The sequence below is a fragment of the Macaca nemestrina genome, chromosome 15 (assembly GCF_043159975.1).
Source record: "Macaca nemestrina isolate mMacNem1 chromosome 15, mMacNem.hap1, whole genome shotgun sequence".
Lineage (NCBI taxonomy): Eukaryota > Metazoa > Chordata > Mammalia > Primates > Cercopithecidae > Macaca > Macaca nemestrina.
In genome coordinates, this window is record NC_092139.1 from 47,443,687 (window position 1) to 47,461,895 (window position 18,209).

The 18,209-nt window shown below is 41.5% G+C and overlaps 1 protein-coding gene across 7 annotated transcripts in view; it reads left to right on the forward strand.

The window, feature by feature from the left end:
• The window catches only part of LOC105481497 (NADH:ubiquinone oxidoreductase complex assembly factor 5), a 35,615-nt gene extending 29,817 nt beyond the window's left edge, over positions 1-5,798 (forward strand). For 2 of the 7 annotated variants that reach the window (XM_011741113.3, XM_024792821.2), the window contains 3 exons: positions 5,038-5,121; positions 5,449-5,531; positions 5,688-5,798. In XM_011741113.3, coding sequence (XP_011739415.2) covers positions 5,038-5,121; positions 5,449-5,531; positions 5,688-5,780 — 260 coding nt within the window. In that variant the 3' untranslated portion in view covers positions 5,781-5,798. The other 5 variants (XR_986970.3, XR_003017999.2, XR_011613533.1 and 2 more) reach the window with 5 other exon arrangements.
• Positions 5,799-18,209: the final 12,411 nt, after the last annotated feature.

The window sequence follows — 18,209 nt, forward strand, 5'->3', positions numbered from 1 at the left end:
GAGATTTTAAAATCTTAACTTGTTGATTATTAACATGAAGTCACCCAGGATGGTGGCAGTACTGGGAGTGTAGAGGAAAACTGAGCCAAGTGCCAAACCTTTCAATGAATGAGGTGAGTGACTAACCTGATGTCAGACAGCAAGCAGGAGTCAAGAGAAGATTACAGCCTTATGGTGTGGGGCCTCAGCAGGATGAATGTGTTTAATGGGGTAGAGAAGTAATGGCCTGGAAGAGGCTTCAAGGAGTAAGAAGGACACAGACCAAACTCTGAAAGAGGTTAGATATGCAAAAATAAACTCAATTACTTGAAAGGGATGCTAGAGAAGCAGTTTCCTCAAAAGAGAGCTTCAACTTGCCTCCTTTGTGGGAATTTGTGAGGTGGTTATTTTATATATACAGACTAACATCAAAAATAGTTTCGATGAATGGGGGAAGCTAGAGAGGTTAAAGGTATATTCTGTGAATCCAGAACTATACTTACCTAGGGGAGACTTTATCTGGATCCTGAAAAATTGTAAGATGATTTAAAGAAAGAGGATTATACAAATAAGTATCTAGTCTTTACTTACAGATTTATAGTCTTTTGTGAGCTTTGTTGTACTTGCTTCCTTAAGTTACGAGTGAGAAGAATTAGGGCCAAAGAGAACAGTTGCCTGTCAAGTGGCAGAATTAGCTGCCAAACTCATGCTTTTTGACTCTGCCCTGGCACTGTCTGAACTGACCCTGTTCCTTCTTGTGGTTGCCCTTCCGTAACAAGGTTCATTTTACCTATCATGCAGCCTCCTCTGAGTGTGGAGCTTCTGTCACTCTGCAAACAGAAAGATGTGTAACTGAAATCTTACCATTGTCATCAGTTTTCATTCATTAATAGAGAGATTGGCAGCCAATAGCATGCGTGGCCAAGATGACAGAGGATCAGTAATAAGCCACACACACCCCTTCCCCAGCACTACCCCAAGGACTTACCTGATGTAATCAAGGAGCCACTTTATCCAAAGGCTTGAGAGATGATGGTGGGCTGATGATTTATCACTTGGGCTCTAATGATAAAAATATTATTCAAATACAGCATTTATTTTTGTTCTGCTATAGAATCTGTGTTCATTTCAAGAAAGAAAAGAGAAAAATACTAGAAATTAGACCTATCCGTTGGAAAAGGTTACTTCCCACTGATTTCAACATATATACAGCACTTAACTCTGTGCTCAGTGCAATTCTCTGAGGTTTTTCTAATACCCTAATTTTACCTGTGAGAAAATTGAGGCATCAAGAAGTTCAGTATCTTGTCCATGGTCACACTGAATCTGTAGTTACAATTTGAATTCAGAGTCCTATACTGCATATTTGATATGTATGTGGTTCTTTAAATTCAGATTAACATGTATATTCAGCGAAATGTATTAATCTTAAAGGTACAGCTGCTTGTGTTTTAACCACCATCCTGACCAAAATATTGAACATTTTCAGTCTCTCAGAAGGTCGCCTTGTGCTCCTTCCAAATTGATAACCCCCTCTTTTCCTAAAGGTTTCATTTGTTTTTCAGATGGAGTCTCACTCTGTCACCTAGGCTAGAGTACAGCGGCACGATCTTGGCTCACTGCAACCTCTGCCTCCTGGGTTCAAGTAATTCTCCTGCTTCAGCCTCCCAAGTAGCTGGTATTACAGGCATGTGCCACCATGCCTGGCTAATTTTTGTATTTTTAGTAGAGACTGGGTTTCACCATGTTGGCCAGGCTGGTCTCAAACACCTGACCTCAGGTGATCCACCCATTTTGGCCTCCCAAAGTGCTGGGACTACAGGTGTGAGTCTCCTAAAGGTTTTAAATAGACCATATATTTTCAGGAACTATGGCCTAATACTTTCAGATGCTTTCCTAGTGCTTCTCTTTTTTTTTAACTGTAACATCTGTTACAGAAATCAGATTTCTTAGTTTTTGATACATCTTATCCATAGGAATATTAAGAGGAATTATTTAAACTTATAAAATGATATTTAATAAAATGGATACAATCATTAACAGGTTGGTTTTATATATCTTCGCTTACCGTTTATTGAGCATCTACCCATGTGCCAACCGCTGAGCCAACAGTGGAAATACATAGTTCCTGATCTCAGGGAGCTTATATTGTAGTAGGGAAGAAGAAACACACAAAGATAGAGACAGACTCATACATTCAACTGAAAATGAAATCATTTATAATAAAGTACAAGGAGAAACACAGGAGGAAAAGGCCCTAAATCTGCTTAGGGAGTCAGGAATGCTTTTGCAAAAGAGGCAGCACCTAAGCAAAAATGAGTTTTCCTGGAGAATGAAAGGTGGGTTGAGGTTTAAGAGAGCTAACATTGCATCCACATGGAGGTAGAATGGGATATGCACATCCTTCACTCTCCTGATTAAGGAATGGTACCATAATCCAGTATTCCTTGAGTATGTAGAACGGGGAGATGATGGGAAATGATACAGGATCAGAGGTTTCTACATTTTTTTTCAGATTAGCATTGTAATGTCTTGGAAGAATTTTGCATAGAGTAGAGAAAATGAGACAGATTTGTGTGTGTTAGAAAGCTCACCTTCCAGCATTGTTTATGAGGCATAGTTTATGAGGAAGGAAAGACTAGAGCTAACATGGTTAATCTGTTTGTTTTTTTGTTAAATGTATAAGGAAACCCAGGCACAGACAGAAGTTAAGTAACTTGTTCCAGATGATAATAATTAGTGAGTGGTAGAGCCATGATTTAAACCTAGTTGAGCAGCCTGATTTGTATGCTGAAATCTTAGCCATTCTCCCATGGAAAAAGTCAGAGGCAGAAGAGATGGGAAGAAGCATAGTCAGGGGGTGATGGAGGCAGGGAGACCATGGGAGACTTTCAGGTGTGCTCTTCTGCTGACTGGAAGATCATGTTACTTCCAAATTTGTTTCTGGTATTTTACATTTATGGTATACATTTTTTCTTAATGGTTGTGGTGTGTCTCATTGAAGCTGCTATTATTAATTCACAGAAGAAAAGTCCAGAATGTTGACCTAATTTTACAAAACAAGCTGCATATCAGCTGATGAATGCATGAGAAATTTTCAAGGCTTTCACAGTGGTCTTAAGGTAAGTTCAGTTATTTTTTTAAACAATACTCAGTATTGTTTTTAGTAAACCATAATAAATTAGGTTTATTTTTAATAAGCAGTTGAACTTCACCTTAAAAACACTGTGAGAGTCTTAAACAGTTAACCTGCTAGCCAGATTTTTCTGTTATCTCAAAGCCCAGGGTGAGTTGGAAGTCCCAAAGTTTCAGTTTTTCCCTGGGTGGTCTTCAGTAGAGGTCCCCCATGATGCATTAGGAGGTGTTATTCTTTTATAGATGGCAAAACTGGAATTCGATAGAGGTTGAATGACTTTGCCCCCGGTTATGTAAGAGTTAAAACTGGGAGTGTGATCCCAAAGTCCACTCTTTCCACCACCTCACACTGCTTCTGCAAGAAGGGAGGTTCAGTGTGGCAGTGTGAGTGGCTCGTGAGGGAAGGTTGGAGTGCTGCACAGTTACACCCTGTGCTCTGCAGTAGTGCTCTTGAATTTCTGTATGGCTGATGTAGGTCAGACCTTCAGAGAGTGTTATAACTACTAATCTTAATTAGTATATCCTAATACTGATTGTTTAGAAGGCATTTTCGAATTTATAGTGCATCACATGTTTATCTTTTCTACTGGTATTGTCCGTAACTAATGCATAATTAAGCCATAGCAGCAAGAAGTTGAGCAAAAATGAAAGCACCATACCTGAGCAACAGACTCTTCCAATGTGAGACCCAGTTTACCTCTGGTCACTTGATATGGTTAAAATTCGAGCACTAGAAGCCTTTAAGGAGCATCTAGTCTGATGGCTTTGAAGACCACAGATGATTGTCACGAGCTCATCCAGCTGCTTCATGACACCAAGAATATGGTCCACCTTTTTTTTTTATGATAATTAACCTACTAGTTTGTGTCTGTCGTTCTTCATGAATTGGGGCTATTGCACTTAGAGGATTTTAGTAGCAGGGATTCATTATTTTAGGAAATAGTAGAAATCGTTTGAGATTGAAGAGAAGAAAAAGGTTTAGGTGCAGCTAATTTGTTGATTGTTTTTAATAAGACTATTGAAAATGTGGTAGATTACTATTTTTAAACTGAAAGAATACTGATATTGGTAAGTTTATTCATTTCATGATTAGTGAAAGTAGAAAAACAAAACTAAGATAACATTTGATCATGTAGTAAAGTTTAATATAGAGAACACTTGAAGGATTTTTATTTCTGAAATTCTTTTAATTTTGTAGAATGGCTTAAAATGTGCTCAGAGTAAATTTAAGTATTTGTATAAAGAAAAATCAAATATACAACATTAATCTTAAATGAACAATAGAATAATGCTTAACCTAGTTTTTCACCATCAACTTGAAGGAAAGAAGTCTAAAAATTTTAAAACATTAAGAGAAGTGCCTCTAAAAGAATGCACATAATTATTTCCTAATGTGAGATTAGTAAAAATTAGTAAAATACTGTAAATCTGAGAACACATAGTAGCTTTGGTAACTATCTAATGAGTTTCAAAGCCATCTTCCAAGTTTCACAATCATACTTACATTATGGCTTAGGAGTGAGGCATTGTGGCACTGACCTGTCTTCCTCCAAAGAGCGGCTGAAAGGAGCATGAGATATGACATGCTTGGTAAAGTTCTCACCAACTACTGACAACTCACCTGGGGTGGCAGTCACCTGGGTTTTGCCCAGCGGGCTTACTTTACACCATTGCTGGCAAGTGAAGCATTGTGGGGCTGCCTCCTGAAATGTCACTTGCCTGTCTTAATATTCAAAAAGTTTCAAGTAGTTTCGCTTTGGAGTCACTAAGAAGCCTAGCTATAATCTGAAAGTGAAATGAGATTTAGGTTTACATGACCCTTAGAGAATGAGGACAGGTAGATGAGATGGGATTAAGTCTGTGGTGTTGAGCTGTTCAGGGCATTTGCTGTATTATCTCAAACTACCTGTAGTGTATTTTTAGGTATGGGTGAGAGTAACTGTTCTTGGAATAGAAAAGCCCTGCTGCATCGAGACACAATGCTGGCAGCTGCAGCCGTGTACAGAGGTAAGGGATGACCACTCTTTCACCTGCCTCACCATGGCACTTGTGCTGTATCATGTTGATTCCTTTCACATTGCCAATGTATTTTCCATTCCCATTAAGGCTCCCTCAGACTTCATGTCCTTCCTCTCAAAACACAGATCCTGTGGCTTTTTCCAGACAGCCTTTACGATTTCCTTACCCTCAGTATTAATAATTTTTCATGTAAGTTGTTCTCAGAATCTTACGAATATCCTATACCCATTTCTTTTTGAAGAACATGACCTTTATTGAGGAGAAATTTTTTCCTACTTGCATTTTTTCAGACTTTAACCATTATTGTCTTTTTAGAAATGTACAGAAATGAGGATGGTTCAGTACCTGCCACGTATCAGATCTATTACATGATAGGATGGAAATATCATGAGTCACAGGTAACATTATTAAGGTGGATCACTTTTCTTAGTGGGTTCATGTTCAGATTATTGTTTACTAACTGGGGGGAAGGGGTAATATAAGACAGCATTAATGGCTTTAATTGGGACTGTGTATTATCTATTTCTGATGTCTTTAATCTTTATTATTTTCAGGCAAGACCAGCTGAAAGAGGTTCTGCAACTGTGTCATTTGGAGAACTAGGAAAAATAAACAACCTTATGCCACAGGGGAAAAAATCACAATAAATATTTATTCAATGTTAATGTTGTCCAGAATTTTCATCAGAAATGGATAGTTTTCACATCTAAAATTATTACATTTTGAAGCAAGAAGCACTCTAAGCTATTTACTAATAGACTTTTCATATAATTAGGAAAACCTGATATCACATCTATAGTAACCTTTTCAGTTTCATATTGTTTCTGTTTCCATAAGGATACTGCTGAGTGTCTTTGCAGATTGAGCCTAAAAGCAAAGAAAATATTTCCCTAAAATATTTGCAAATAATGTTCACATATGTAAATGCCTGGGAAAATATTACTCATGCTGACCTTTTGTACCTTTTTCTCCTGCTTTGATCTTTTGTTACTTCTGCGAAAGGACCACAGCCATGGAGATGAGAGGAGGAACAAGTTGGTCGGTTCTTTAGAGTTCTGGCTCATTTAGATTGAAAAACATAGACTTTTTATAATCACTATTGTAGGGTACTTAAGCCAAAGTTGTATTTGTCATACTGTTTTCTTTGCCTTGAAGAGGAACAGATGAATATGCACCTTCTCCAGAGTTATGTGGTTTTAGAATTTAGAAGAGCATGTATCTTTATTAAATCCCTCCTCAACTCTTTTTAAAGCATCTGAATTTAACCTTATTTCTTTTTTACCTCCATGGTGTGGGTGGGACCACCATGGTTTTACACCCCACCCTACCTTAGGGAAGAAGAAAACATTTTAAAGAATTACAGAAGCAGAATCACATGTAAAAGTCTCTGCACAGTCATCAGTTTATTGTTAGGCTTTCCTTTGTATTTTCTGGGCTTAAGCACTATTGTCTTAATCTAAGTTCACAGTCCTGTTGTTGTCGAGGAGGGTTCAAAATCATGTGGAGATAATCAAGCTCAGACAGCTTAAGATAGGTGGGAAGAATGTACAGGAAGCAGGGAGAAGGCTGAGAAGCAAGCAGGAGTGAGCGCTAGGTGTGTTGTTTCCAATTAGCTGTTTGCTGTCTTTTCCATTTAACCTGGGTGCTGCCCCAGCCTCATCTTCAGCCTTCAGTGATCTATGATAGCATTTCCTTCTGTCTCCTCTCAGTCTCTCTCTCTTCTGCCTTCCTTCCCTCCTTTATGGTATTAGCAGCAAGCTCTCCATGTGTCGGGGCTGTGTCTTAGCCTGTACATAGCACATGGTGCTTTGTTCATAGTAGATATTCAGTTAAATTTTGAACTAATATTATATGACAGACTTGCCCTTTGAAAGATTAAGTTATAGTTAAAAACCAAGATTTGTAGGAGAAAAAGAAATTATTCTCTTCAGTTGGAAAAATCATCGATATTTGAAACTGGGATACGCTTGGTAGCTTTTTTGTTTTATTTTAACACAAAGTAAACCTGTGAAGTAGAATTTGGTGTTTTGTTTTTTGGTTTTTTTTTTTTTTAGCTTAATTTTCAGAATTTGAAGACAGAGAACAACAAAAAAAAACAAAACACTCTGTGCTAGCCAGGTGCAATGGTGCATGCCTGTAGTCCCAACTGCTTGGGAAACTGAAGCAGGAGGATCACTTGAGCCTAGGAGTTCAAGGCTGCAGTGAGCTATCTGTGCCATGGCACTCCAGCCTGTGCAAAAGAGGAGACCTCATCTTAAGAAAAATCCACCAAAAACCCTGTTTTAAAGTGCAAACTGATGATGGAGGAATGGGTAAATTCCGGGACTCTGTATTTCCAAAAGGACATGTGTTTATGTGCATTAATACTTGTTTTTGAAGAACACATCTCAAAGCGTTAAGTGGCTGTTGCTGAGGAAGGAGACTGAGGGACCGGGTGTGTCTGTGTCGTTCTGTTTGAATGTCTGTCGGGGGTATAGAAACTAGGAGGGAGACTTGTACATTTCACTTTTTAAACTTCCTGTAAATTTTGAATTTTCCAAGCAAGAATACTACTTTTGCTTATTTAATGTCAACGGTGTTATATGTGGATGGTGGGGTGGAGCTAAGGATTACTCTACCCTGGCTATCCCATAAAAAACTTCATTTGTTTAAAAAAATTAAGGAAAGAAAACACAGCTAATTGAGGACCCTTATTGTTTAATGTGAGTGACTGTACTGAAAACATTTATTTTAGTGTGTATAACACTAGTGAAATTATTTTTTTAGTTGAAATCTGCTCAAAGTATGCTATTAAGCTTTTATTGTTCCGAGCCGTCAGGAAACTGATTGTTCTGAATAACCACATTTTCCAAATGATTAAGAGCCCATCCTTTTAAGCAATGAAACTTAAAAAGTCTTTATTAAAATTTTTTCAAAAATATGTTACATTCTTAAATGGTATATGATAATCATTTCTTTTTTTTTTGAGATGGAGTCTCACTCTGTTTCCAGACTGGAGTACAGTGGCACAATCTTGGCTCACTACAACCTCTATGTCTGCCGGGTTCAAGTGATTCTGCTGCCTCAGCTTCCCAAGTAGCTGGGATTACAGGTGCGCGCCACCACGCCAGCTAATTTTTGTATTTTTAGTAGAGACGGGGTTTCACCATGTTGGCCAGCATGGTCTCGATCTCTTGACCTTGTGATCCACCCACCTCGGCCTCCCAAAGTGCTGGGATTACGGGCGTGAGCCACCATGCCCGACCAATAATCATTTCTTGATAACCCCACAGTTATTATCATAAACTCAAATTGTACTGTATTGCTTGTTCCCAGACTAGCCCCAAGAATGCTGTGGTTGGTTTTGTGTATTTTCCAGCACTTTTCTTATTTGCTGTCAGTTGTCAATTTCAACACCTTGACCAAAATGAACTTTCTTGAGTCATTTCTTCTGTTTTACTATAAGATTAGAATTCATACTGAAAGATTTCTAGGACTTGTGTATTAAGGTAGGGAAGAGGAACTAGGTTCTGAGAGAAGGACTCCTTTGGAATAAAATGCATGAGCTTTATTGGTTCCTTTAACAGATCTTCATTGAGTTTCATGTGCCAGGCATCCAACTATTCTCTGCTTTTATAGTTGTCAGTCTGACAGGGCTCGAGTGTGTGCACACTGTGACACCTGTTGGCTGCCAGGAGACTGGCTTATTTCCTGGTTTTTAGCAATATTCCAGGTTGTTGGCCTGGAGAATTCCAAAGGTGGCAGTAAATATGAAAACTTACATCTATAAAACAAAGAGTTTTTGCTTTACAGGAAGAATTTGTAGGATTTATTGAGATAAGCTACCTATATACATCAAGTATGTGATGTGATTGTAAGAAATTACAGAAGTAAGTCATGAAGTACCTGTGAGGGAAGTTTTATATATTTTTCAAACTCTTTTAGTACCATTTTCATCCACTAGGTGGAAACAATTACAGTACAGTATGACCCACATTAAAGACATGTACAGTTTTTTGGCCAGGCACAGTGGCTCACGCCTGTGATCTCAGCACTTTGGAAAACTGAAGCGGGAGGATTGCGTGAGCCCAGGAGTTTGAGACCAGCTTGGGCAACGTGATGAAACCCTGTCTCTACAAATAAAAAAAAAATTAGCCAGGCATGGTGGCACATGACTGTGGTCCCAGCTACTCAGAAGGCTGAGGTGGGAGTATTGCTTGAGCCCAGGAGGTCAAGGCTGCAACAAGCTGTCGCACCACTGCACTCTAGCCTGGGCAACAGCAAGACCCTCGTCTCAAAAAAAAAAAAAAAAAAAAAAGTACAATTTTTATATTGATTATGTATTCCTTAAGTAGGAATGGAATAAAAGTATTTTACCATGGATTGGCTTCTGTGAAGGAAAGAAGTGAATATTAGTAGATATTTGGCAAAAAGAAAGAAAGTTAATACAGTTATGATTATTCTGTTCCTTTGTAAGTTACCATTGGCCTCTCTTGCTTAAGAAATATTTTGAGCTTTTTGGGGGAGGGGTTGTGGTTAATGATGTGAAATTAATCTTCAGGAAATTTATCATGAGCAGACTTGCCTTTTCAGATATTGGTATATTTTAATTCTCTATCTGAATACATGACAGATACTTTACCATGCTGGTTTAAAAAGCATTAATCTGAAAATATTAGAAGGTAGAGTGAGCACAGGTAAGTTATTGTTAACAAATAAGGAAATAATGCTTTGCCATCTGTGGTGGTTTTAAAACCTATCCACAAATTTTTGACATGCTTCTCTTTAAGACAGGACACTTCAATCCCTCTAAGTACAGGCTGAGTTTAGTGATTCCCTTCCAACAAATGGATGGTATGTCGCTTCTGAGACTAGATAATAAAAGGCATTGCATCCTCCTTACTCTGCTGGATCATTCACTCTGGGGAAAGCCAGCAGCCGTATTGTAAGGCCACTCAACTCCATGGAGAAGACCTAGAAGTGAGAAGCAGAGGCCTCCAGCCAAAAGCCATGTGAAGGAGCCATCTGGAAGCAATTCTCCAGGCCCAGTCAAACTTAAGATGACTGTGGTCCCAGCCAATGCTTTGAGCACAACCTCATGAGAGGCCCTGATCCAGAACCACCTAGCTAACCCACTCAGATATCTTACCTACAGAAACTGAGATGATCAATGTTTGTGGTTTAAGCAACTGTGTTTATGAGTAATTTGTTACACAGCAATAGATAACTGATATGCTATATACTCTCTTCAGGAGGTGTATTAGGGTGGGCAAGGTATTCTGGGTTGTTACTGTTAAGTATAAAACATGGGCCGCTTATTTACAATTAAGTAAAGTTAATGTAAACTATTACTTTTGTTCTCAGAGAACACCAGACCTGAAATGCTCTTGCCTGGAGATTTGATTCCATGATATATTGAACTAACTTCCCAAGTTAAGTTTAGTAGGCCTCAAATTTTATTTCCTGGGAATATTAGGATAAATTTTTGGAAGCCTCAATGGGTTAATTTTCAAATGAAACCTGAGAATTTGGGAAGACCATGAGAATTCAGTGAGCTACACAACTGCACACAGATTCCTCAGCCAGTCCTCTTCTGCCCTAGCTGTTGAGTTGCAACAGCTCATTAGGATGGACTGTTGACACTGCATACTTGTTATCAGGCTCACAAATGAGTACAAGGATGTGGAAATAGCAAGGGCTCTCTAAAGCCAGACTTGATCCTGCATTGTTAGCCACTGCTAAAACCAGGCAAAAGTAAATTGCTTGCACTTTGAAAGTGGCCATTGTAACCCAGCCAGTGTCTAGACTCTTCATTCAGGAATCTCATGTGTGCAGCCAGGATGCCCGTTGCTAGTTCTGTGAGAACAGGTCTGGTGGTAGAATATCAGGAGCACTTACCAGGTGTACTATTAGGAGTGTTTGTGCTCATATTGTGAGTGGGAGATTGGGGAGAGAATTCCAAAGGAAGAATTGCCAGTCTTTGCCTTAAAAGACTATGAAAGTCGAAGAAAGGTCAGGGGCTGGGAGTCAGGTGGTCTGAGTTTAGTGCTGGCCCTGTTTGTTCCTAATGCTGGGGCAGACTCCATCTCTCGGACCTCAACATCTTCAGCTGTAAAATTACAGGTTTGCTAATTGGTGAGTCTCAAAGGAGGATACAAGCCTGCCTTTCACGTTCCTGAAGGGCTTTTTCAAACAACACTTCCACCTTTCTCTCCGTAGTTGAGTCACAGCCACAGGGAGCTCATGTCAGAGGTGGGAAACAGTTGTGAGCCATTGGACAGGATGATCTCAGAGGAGCTTTTCAGCTTGACCCCAGAACCTGGGTCCCAAGGCAAAGTGGACAGGAAGCCCTCCCATCTTTACAGTTTCTCAGACTCTCTGTTGACCTTTGGGAACTTCTTTTCCCTTCAAAGTAAACTTTGACTTCACCTGAGGATAAGACTTAAGCAGGAAGCACAGTATGGTTTACCTTGGGTCCCCTAATCTTTAAAAAGTGAGTGAGAATGCTGGGGTTTTTTTGTTTTTACTCCTGGGCTTAAGCAATTCTGCCTCAGCCTCCCAAGGAGCTAGGCTTACAGGCATGTGCCACGATGCCCAGCTCAATAATGCATTTTGTTGTTGTTTGAGATGGAGTCTGGCTCTCTCGCCCAGGCTGGAGTGCAGTGGTGCCATCTCGGCTCACTGCAACCTCCGCCTCCTGGGTTCAAGTGATTCTCCCGCCTCAGCCTCCCAAGTAGCTGGAATTACAGGCCTGCACCACCACACCCAGCTAATTTTTGTATTTTTAGTAGATACAGCGTTTCACCACGTTGGCCAGGCTGGTTTCGAATTCCTGACCTCAGGTGATCTGCAGGCCTCGGCCTCCCAAAGTGCTGGGATTACAGGCGTGAGCCACTGTGCCCTGCCAAAGAATGCATTTTCATTTTAAGTTTCTGGGTCACAAAGGAGGGCCCCAGACCCTTATATATCCAGCATGGATAGCCTTCTATATTTTCCATAGAAGATGACATTTTCTCACAGGCACCAAGCATTCAGCATTTGGGAAGTGTCCCTTCGTTTTGCACAAAGTTCCCAGTTACTTGTCTAGGTGACAAGTCCTGGCTGCAGAACAGGAAATGCTCAGGCTTCAGGTGGCAGCACTCTGGAGGACCAAGTAAAGAAACAGGTACGAAAGTACTGCAGTCTAACCAAGTCAGGTTGTCCGTGTAATTTCCTGAGGAGCCAACTGGACACTCATGGTTCTCCACAAAGGAAGCTTCTTTTAACCTGCACGCAGTTGTTACGGATTGGTAAAGCCCTCTCGAAGGCTCCCTGTACTATGCTCTCACCAGGCAATGTGCTAAGCCTTAGATATCCATTCTCAATTCACATTGCATCCTCAGTTCCCTAAGAGATAGATATTAGTACTATTGTCCCCATTTGTCACTTGAGGAAACACGCTTAGGTTGTGACTTCTCCAAGGTCACATAAGTGACAGAGCCAGTTTTGACTTCAGTCTTGTATATGAAGGAAACAGTACAATTAATTAATGTAGTATGCTGCCTTCTTTGGAAGTAGAAACCTTCTGTGGGCTCCCAGCCTTTCTTCATATCCTCCGTTCCACCATACCCTTGTACACTCCAGCCAGCATATTAGAACCAGTCTGGTGATTCCACCCACTGTCTCCAACACATGCTCAGCCCTTTTCTTGAATCCTTGTCCCCGCAGAACTGCCTGCACTCCAAACTCTTCTGGGTCCCTTCTACTGGAAGATCAGTCATCCTTCATATCCAGCTCAAGTTTATTTTTCCTTTTTTGTCCCAGGCCATCTTGAACTTTTGTTAGTTCCATTTCCTTTAGCACTTTGTACATTGTTTCCTGTTCATGAATTCTGCCTCTTCAGCTAACTGTTTAGCTTCCTCGAGCATTGACACTACAATAACCAGGGTTCCAACAGCCATAGGGAAAGCCCAGATAGAGTCACTATGACCCCTGTGAGCACGGCACAGCAGGAGACGGGAAGGACAGGCAGTTAGCATCAGGCACATTCAGCTGCAGCTTCTAAGGATCAACCACTCAACTGAGATTCAAAGCTAGACTCCTATCTCAGGGATCTGGGTACCAAGGAAAAAGAGACATGCATGTGAATGATGGGGCAGAAATACAATTGCTGGGACTGGGAGACAGGGAAGGGCGTGGCTTTAGAGAGCAAGACTAGAACCATGATGTGAGGCCAAAGCAGGGCCTGCAGCACAGCTGACGGCATTATGTTATGGGGCAGGGTAGATTCCCATCCAGGCAAGATGTTCAGCTGTTGTTAGATATAGGGTGGCCCAGTGGAGTAGTGGCTAGGATTAGCATGAGTTCTGAAGTCACACCCTTCAATGGATCCCCTTTCTAGCAGTAACTAACATACCTTTGTTAAGTTACTCAGCTGCTGTGAGATGAGAACCGTTCTTCAAAGCATCAGTATAACACTTAGCAGATAATAAGAATCACACTTCTTCGGCTTAGGAAGCCAAGCTCATTAGATGCCTTAAGTGCTTGGTACAATAACTCTTATATTTATAGGTGTTACAAAAGGAAGTAGAGGTGGAGCAGAGGAGATGGAGAGGAGAATTTCCAGAGGTAAATGTGGTTAGTGAGGCTGAGGTAAGCACGTGGATGTCTTTCCTGTAAGGCTTCTCGGAACCTTTAAAGTAATTCTGAATCTCCCAAAGCAGGGTAAACTTTAGGACATCGTCCAGACTTAATGGTCCAGTAACCCTTTGATCAAGGAGGATCATGCAGGACCTTTTTTTTTTTTTTTTTTTTTGAGACATTCTCGCTCTGTCGCCCGGGCTGGAGTGCAGTGGTGTGATCTTGGCTCACTGCAAGCTCCACCTCCTGGGTTCAAGCCATTCTCCTGCCTCAGCCTCCTGAGTAGCTGGGACCACAGGCGCCCACCACCGCATCCCCCTCAATTTTTTGCATTTTTAGTAGAGGTGGGGTTTCACCGTGGTCTCGATCTCCTGACTGTCATGCGCGTCCATGTGAAGAGCCCACCAAACAGGCTTTGTGCGAGCAATAAAGCTTTTTAATCACCTGGGGGCAGGCGGGCTGAGTCCGAAAAGAGAGTCAGCGAAGGGAGATAAGGGTGGGGCCATTTTATAGGATTTGAGTAGGTAAAGGAAAATTACAGTCAAAGGGGGGTTGTTCTCTGGTGGGCAGGAGTGGGGGTCACAAGGTGCTCAGTGGGAGAGCTCTTTGAGCCAGGAAAAGAACTTTCACAAGGTAATGTCATCACTTAAGGCAAGGACCGGCCATTTTCACTTCTTTTATGGTGGAATGTCATCGGTTAAGGCGGGACAGGGCATTTTCACTTCTTTTGTGATTCTTCAGTTACTTCAGGCCATCTGGGCGTATACGTGCAAGTCACAGGGGATGTTAGCTTGGGCTCAGAGGCCTGACACTGACCTCGTGATCCGCCCACCTCAGCCCCTCAGAGTGCTGGGATTACTCAGTCCCAGCACAATGCTAGGCATTGTACAGGCTTGTTAAATAATTTGAATAATTCTCGAAAAATCTACATTCAGTTATCAGAATCTGTTCACCTACAAAATTGTTTATAAACTTTCTCAAGGCAGTCAGTGCAATGGTTAAGTACTGGCTGTATGGTCTTGGACAAGTTACTTTACCTCAGCTTCCTCTTCTGTAACAGAGGGATGATGGGCCTGGCGCAGTGGCTCATGCTTGTAATCCCAGGACTCTGGAAGTCTGAGATGGTGGCACACACCTGTAATTGCAGCTACTCAGGAGGCTAAAGCAGGAGAATCTCTTGAACCCAGGAGGCGGAGGTTGCAGTGAGCTGAAATCACGCCACTGCACTCTAGCCTGGGCAACAGAGCGAGACTCTGTCTCAAAAAAAAAAAAAAAAAAAGGAGGGATGATGATACAGTATTCTCCCAGGAAGGCAGTTGTGAAGATCAAATGAGCTAATAATACATTCAGTTAGAACAGTGCCTGGCACATAATAAGCATGATATGTTACCTATTATTATTCTAGACAGAATGAATTTCAGGGAAGCTTTTAAGGATAAATTATTGACTGCTGTTGTAGTGCTAGCTTACCATTTGTTCTACATTCAATTGCCTCTTGCTCACTTGGAAGACATTAATAAACAGGTACTGCTTAAAGTCACTGTCCCTTTTTAAAAAAGAATAAACCACTTGACTCAGACAGCTATTTTGCTTCTATGGCAAAATCTAAATAGAATTCAAATATAAGAAATTCATTTTAATGCTTTATTAGGTGAAGGTCGAACATATTTTCTTTTAGAGGCACTTCCTCTTTACCTGGAATTATTTTCTGATTAATGAAAATGCGAGTTAGGATAATTCATTTCACACCAGCACACACCTCAAAAAACAGGAAGTAAATGTTTCTGTATTGATACAGGTACAAATGCTGGATGAAATTAATTAGGTGGCCAAAAAACAGCTAAGAATTCAAATCTCGCAGCCTAAAAAATAATTTTATTCTTGCCATACATGAAAAGATTTTTAAAAAATTTTGGTATAGACAACTATAACAACACCTCTTAACACCTGAGAGGCTAGAGTGAATTATAAAACTTTTGAGCTGTAGGACATTAGAGCAATCTTTTTGTGCAAATAAGGAAATTGAGTCCCACAGAGAGGGACTGACTTGCTTGAGGTCATAGCTAGGAGTGGAGAGAGAGGACATAGGTGTTCCAGTGTCTTGCCCAGAAATCCATGGCAGGCTTGACAGTTACGCAACCCCAGCTCAGTCCCAGTCCCAGACAGTGCACCTGCCCTCCTCAGGAGGTGTAGAGAAAGGTGTGAACGTTCTCATGGTCCCTTGGGGAGCTCTGCATTCCAAGGACCTCCAGTGAGGAGTCCTTCACAAAATCCAGAGTCACTCCACATTGAATTTGTTTAGAGCAAATTTCTGTGTTGCGGGTTACAATAGACCTCAACATGGGCTGTGTGTTGAGAATAAAAACAAAAAATACTGTTCCCTGGGTCTCACTGCCAGGGATTCTGATTAAATTTGGCATTGGGAGTTTTAAGAGCTATAGTCCCTGCTCCAGAGCAAGAGTTTTCTGAGCAGAGAAAACTTCTCCATGAATCACAGACCCCTTTTTACCTCCCCACCACTCTGTTGCAGTCAGGAATTTTGAAGAAGTGCTGCTGCTGTTGTGTTGGTTCTGGAAACACGTGTGTCATTGCACACTTCATGATGGACTTACATTAGAGAGGGAAGTTGTGTCAGACTGGGCTGGGAGTGAAGCAGGGTGGGTGTGGACAAGTTCTTCATTCAGTACTTACTGAGCACCTACTATACACAAAGCTCTGGACACCAAGAGATGAGAGGAACCTGATCACTGCCCTCCCAGAGCTCACAGCCCAGCCGACTAGAGACCACGGGGAGGCTGACATTGTGCCTTTTCTTGGGACCAAAAGTACTTTGATTGAGGCACCGATGTGGAAGGCACTGTGCAATGCTCATACCTGGATAAATAGAACAGGGTCCCTGCCTTCGTTACACTGGTATAAGGTGACATGGGCACTCAACCATAGTTCAAGGTAGAATATAAGAAGTGCCAGAAAAGATGTCTAACCATGAGCCTTACCAGTTCCAAGGAAAGTGAGTGCTGTTTGTGTGGTGGAGCGGGTGGTGTCAGGAAAGCCTTCATCCATGTTTTCGTTCATTCCACCCAAACCACACCATGCCGGGAGCTGGGGTATAAGGAGAAGAAATCCCAGCCATTAGGAGGCCTCCAGCCAAGTGGAGGAAAACAACAATAAACAATACAGTATCTCTTCAATTCTAAGTGCCTTCGACTGCAAATTGCATCCTGATTTTGGAGATGTTAAAATTTGGAAAAAGATGTATTTTAGAATTAATGGAATAAAGGAGTAATAGATAACTCAGATGCTTACTATTGACCAGGCACTGTCCTAAGTGCTTATATGTATCACTTTTTACTTATCTAATAAAAGGCAATTACATGCAGTGATAAGTGCTTATATGTATCACTTTTTACTTATCTAATAAAAGGCAATTACATGCAGTGACAAGTGGCTTTTGGGAAACACAGTGAATAAATGAAGAAGTGAATGAATAAACACTAGAAGAATAAACCCTGAATAAACCCTTTGTCTTCCATCCTTAGACCATCTGGAGAAGGCAGTTCCTGGTCTAAGAATTTAGATCCTTACAAATGGTAATTTCCAAACTTTAGTGTTGTCAAGGAAACCACTAAGAGATAGATATAGATAGCTCGGTAATGATCCCATTCCTTATTTCTAACAAGTCCAAAGAAGCAGTGGGTTGGCCAGGCGCGGTGGCTCAAGCCTGTAATCCCAGCACTTTGGGAGGCCGAGACGGGTGGATCACGAGGTCAGGAGATCGAGACCATCCTGTCTAACACGGTGAAACCCCGTCTCTACTAAAAAAATACAAAAAAACTAGCCGGGTGATGTGGCGGGCGCCTGTAGTCCCAGTTACTCGGGAGGCTGAGGCAGGAGAATGGCGTAAACCCGGGAGGCGGAGCTTGCAGTGAGCTGAGATCCGGCCACTGCACTCCAGCCTGGGCGACAGAGCGAGACTCCGTCTCAAAAAAAAAAAAAAAAACGAAGCAGTGGGGTGCGTGTGTGTGTGTGTGTGTGTGTTCTGAGGGAGAAGGGAGATACAAAGAATTAAAAAACTGTTACTCACAGGCAAGGCACAGTGGCTTACACCTGTAATCCCAGCACTTTGGGAGACCCAGGTAGGCAGATCACCTGAGGTCAGAACTTTGAGACCAGCCTGGCCAACATGGTGAAACACTGTCTCTACTAAAATACAAAAATTAGCTGGGTGTGGTGGCAGTCACCTGTAATCCCAGCTACTCGGGAGGCTGAGGTAGGAGAATTGTTTGAACCCAGGAGGCGGGGGAGGTGGTGGTTGCAGTGAGCAGAGATCATGCCACTGCACTCCAGCCTGGGTGAGAGAGCGAAAACAGTCCGGGCGCCGTGGCTCGCACCTGTAATCTCAACACTTTGGGAGGCCAAAGCGGGCAGATGATGAGGTCAAGAGATCGAGACCATCCTGTCCAACACAGTGAAACCCC